Raw genomic sequence first — 4,446 nt, forward strand, 5'->3', positions numbered from 1 at the left:
ACAAAATTGGGACGCTACTTGTTCTAGATCGGTGGTAGTTCTCGTCTTTTCGCGTTCTAAAGTCGACATGCATTAAGCTAGGTTCAATATTTAGTGATTAATGCAATTTAATGTTAGAGAATCGTTCCATCGGTTTATCAGAGCTCGACTTATGAACAATTTACAAGCGCAGCATAGGAATATAGCTTGATTAGGCTGAAACAGACGCTGTGACTAACCAGCGGAGTACTTGGTTCTGCCTACAAAGCCCCACCAGCTTATCCTTCATGTTTATGCTACGAGGGTCCTGGTTCTTTGCGAACGCTGAGACCTTCAGCACCCACGTATGGAAGCAAGCGAAATACTGCATTTTTACAGTAGCCTTATTATTACTACCATTAATATAGACCGTAAAAAAGGCCTGCACAATAATTGTCTACTTCAAGTGCCACAAAGTACCAACACCAGACACTTCCATATTGCGTCTCTCATAAAAAATTCCGTTTGCAATGGGCGCAAGTTACACCAAAGGTGGGAATGGGCCTGTGTTTCTGTTTGTTTTGTGTTTTAGAGGACTTATCGTTTTACTAGGGATAAAGCAGATGAAGTGATCAACTTTAAGAAAAACCTTTATGCTAGGAACTCCAATTTTATTAAGCATAGAATTGCTAAAACCTAAATTTTATCTTTTAGCATGGCAAATTTTTATTTAACTTTTATGTGTATGTCAATTTTAGAGTGGAGTGGGAGCTTTTATGGGAAGACATTCACTGATCCGTTGCCTTTAATTGCACTTTCCCAAAGCAGAATATTTCTTGTGCACCCCGTGTTTTTGTCAAGGCACTAATATTAAACCCTACTTCAGTTGCAAAGTCGGGAAGATGGATAATTACGTTTACTGCAACCGCATTGTGCAAAAGTTGTAATTCATTTATAAAATTACTCCACACAAATTTGATACATAAAGCGCTTTTCCTCTAAATAAGTAATATTAGTTGATGAGGAGTTTCTCCAAACCAACGCATTAAACTTGAACTACTGGAACTCAAAATATTTCTTTCCTTATACCGAACGGCTCATGATTTTGCAGTTGTCAGCGTAAAATTGCCTCAAAAGCAGCGAAAGAGGTGGTTCGATTGCCATATTATATCACTATAAGAAAGAAGTTATTCTCTCAGTGTAATCTAAGTGTGTAAATTTTGTTAGTTTATTTATTTTGGAAATGCTTTATAAAATGGGTGGCTATTCTCATTAAAAATACATGTTCATTAATTTATAATATTTTTAAATACTTCGGAGAACGTCCTAAATTAATTCAACTACAGATTTTGGACATGTATTGTAATGGCTTAATTTCTCAAATTTGCTTGATTGTGTTTCAGGGCAATGATGATGTTTTGCTTCCCTTCCGTCGTACCCATTATGTCTGACTATGGGAGAGGAAGCTGAAACCGACAGCGAAGACGGGACTCAATCTATCAGACAAAACAAATGTTGAGTCCGCTGGCTTTTATGCAGATGGGCACGGCTACTCCTCATGACGCTACTAAATTGGATCGACAGTTAGAATCAGCGAGGTCGCAACTCACCCGTGCGGCTGGGGTTGACCGCTCAGCTGCCCATGGTCGTCTTGTTCCTTCTCCAGCCGAGAATCCCGAATCGTGGCTTTGAACAAGCCACATCCCATGTGCACGCGCGCTGGCGCCATCAAGCCGTACGATCGGTCAGCGAGTGTGCGTGCATGAGTCCCCCAACACCTTCTCCTCTTCTTCCGTTGCATAATATTTCCGCCATGCATTTCTTGTAGTAACAGGAAATTCAACGAGACTGACCCCTACTTCCCTTTTTACTCCTTGATCTAATTTTTCCCTCTCTCTTGATTTGACGAAGCGAATTTGAAAAGGGGTTTACGTTTGCCCATTTCCTAAGTAAATGTTACCATTTAATGTCAAAAAGTTTACTTGAGACTGTAAAATGATGGTAGGTGTTTAAACCCTTATGATACTGAAAATGAATGTAGAAGGAGTGCCATATATCATCGGATGTTAGAGGTCTTGGACTCACCTGGTGTTAGTGTCAAATCATTTTACCCCATGTACAATCCCTGTGGCATATGGAATCCTACTGATGCACTGATATTCACCATCCTTTAAAGCTTTCCTCCACCTACGCACCTGCACTAGCCGCAGTATTCTTATCACAGGCCATCTGCACCGATAGAAGAACTTAAAGTTGCAAAAGCCTTACTGATGTTATTCGTGTTAGGTTTCATAAGCAATAAATTCAACTGCGGCACAACCGTTACCAGCAAGAATACGCCACTGTCTTTGTCAGAAATACTTTATTAATTGCATTCATATGCATATAGGTAACGGAATTAGCTAGTTTTTCAATTTTTTCCTGCTTGATGATGCGAAGGCAGTATTTTGAAGTACCGTTTCATGTTTTGGAGAGATTGCGTTCAGCAAAGCAATTTTTTAAAGTGGAAGCAAAGAGAAACGCCGAAGGTATTAGAGCAGGGCTTAACTATCTAAATTTATGGGTGGGAGCCGCAAAGGCGGCGTTCTTCGAAGTCATTCGGCAACGCAATAAAAATTAGAGGAAGCCTATAAAGCAAAAGCGCTTAAGTTAACACAAGAGTAAAACGGAAGGAATCCTCGACTCAAATATGTGCCGAGCTAAAATGATGCCATGCTTTTGTTTTTGATAAAATTGAAATATAGAATTAAGACAGCATTCCTTAGAGCATGCAAAAACAGTAAAATAAAATGTGTTAGATAAAATTAAAACGTTAGGGGCAAGACTGAACTGATTGCATTAAAATTGGATTACGACAACAGTGCAAGTAAGAGCGGTTAATGCAAATTTAGATAACTGCCACACTTGTTAGGTACGAATGAAATAATGCAGTTCTATTCCGTATTATTTAGCTCTGCGGCTAGTAGGTCGTTAGTAAAACTGTCTTTGAAAGGCAAAGTGTTCATTGTAAATATTAGTACACACTTCTGCAGATAATCAGACAGCCGTTGTTTCCCCACACAAGACATGGCAGTGATGTTCCGGGTAGAAGATGATTGTGCAGACATTCAGGAGGCAAATTTTCCTGCTTACAATCCTGCAAGGAGGCATGGCAATTTACATTAATTTCATCTTTGTTTTAGTGAACACCAAAGTAGATAATCAGAAACGAAAATGCGTTTGTAGTGTCTGGTAGATAAATAATGTGAAACGACAACATTTTCATGGGCAGTAAATAGGCACCCGATTCATTACAAACCTTCTTCAACTTAATCTGCTGTCCAGCAATTGGTTGAACTCGGCATAAATCAGATCCAGCGCCCTATCTTAAATGTCTGACAGTAAAAGGTCACTGCCGAAACAACACGCCATCTTCCGATTTTTCGGGACTTGATAAATGGGCATTAAGTGAGCAGACGCTAAGATGAGATACATGTTTAGGCAATGAGATAACCAAAGAGAGGCCAATGCCCAACATCTACCTGACGGATAATCCACTACTGCTTCACAGCTTCCGGCTTCGTCCACCTCCTCTTTCTGTTAAACATAAAGTTGCAGTGTATATTTAAACAGGTATGTAGTTAAAAAAACTACAAAATATTGTTAATTACATCTTAATAAATAGTTTAAAATAGGTTATCTTAATTGATTTCACACTCGACCTTGCTTATCAATTTCTTTCACCATCTGATGAAACTAATAACAGATTTTCCAAGAAATTCAGCTTCGAAATTACTGCATTTGTAAGATAGATAGCAAAAATCATATAAAAAATAAGTGTGTTAGAAAATTCTGATTTCCTCTTTGCTGCCTTTTCTTTTGATTTACTGCTTGTACATATTTATCGGCAGAGTTCCCTCCTCGAGGATATTTCACTTTAAAAAAACCCTGTATCTTCGCTTTGTTCTGCTTTTCCAAGGGAACGGAGCACGATAACTCCGCCTCCACCCATCTGGCCAAAGAAATGCAAACACGTGCAACTTTGTGCTTGCCTTTTTTCAGTAAACGTCATTTTTTTCTTGGGGGTATTTTAGATATCTTTCTACCAAACTTGAGGAGCTAATGACACGTCTTCCTTCAATTTTACTTCGTAAACATGCTGTAATTTTTCGGAAACTTATGGGTAGCATAACAGAATGATCCAGCAGACTAGTAAGTGCTCAAAGCCGGAACCGATTTTACGAATTTAAAGTAAATTAAAATATGCTAATTTTGATATTCTTGCATTTTTTTCATCGATGTTTGCGAAATGCGCTATTTCGGTGTTTTTGAATGATGCTAATTTGATTCTAATTTTAGTTTCATTGAATGGTAACTGCAGTTTTACCAAATGCAGGACATCCACCAGATTACACTCCGCACTTAATACCCTGAGTTGAGGACAAGTGGAACCTTGAGCACTTTCTGTTTTAAAAATCAGTAGGAATTTGACACTTCGCTTTCCCTAGC

The 4,446-nt window shown here is 38.7% G+C and overlaps 1 protein-coding gene across 1 annotated transcript in view; it reads left to right on the forward strand. All coding sequences in view use genetic code 11, as the record gives it.

Annotated features, from left to right (window-relative positions):
• The window catches only part of EGR_06069 (hypothetical protein), a gene marked incomplete at both ends in the record, with an annotated part of 4,427 nt that extends 678 nt beyond the window's left edge, over positions 1-3,749 (forward strand). Inside the window, 2 exons of the mRNA XM_024495318.1 lie at positions 1,186-1,373; positions 3,633-3,749. Of these exons, the coding sequence (XP_024350273.1) occupies positions 1,186-1,373; positions 3,633-3,749 (305 nt within the window). The remainder of the gene's footprint in view (positions 1-1,185; positions 1,374-3,632) is intronic.
• Between the last annotated feature and the right edge of the window lie 697 nt (positions 3,750-4,446).

The sequence above is a fragment of the Echinococcus granulosus genome (genome assembly GCF_000524195.1).
Source record: "Echinococcus granulosus chromosome Unknown EG_S00050, whole genome shotgun sequence".
In the NCBI taxonomy this organism is placed as follows: Eukaryota; Metazoa; Platyhelminthes; class Cestoda; order Cyclophyllidea; family Taeniidae; genus Echinococcus; species Echinococcus granulosus.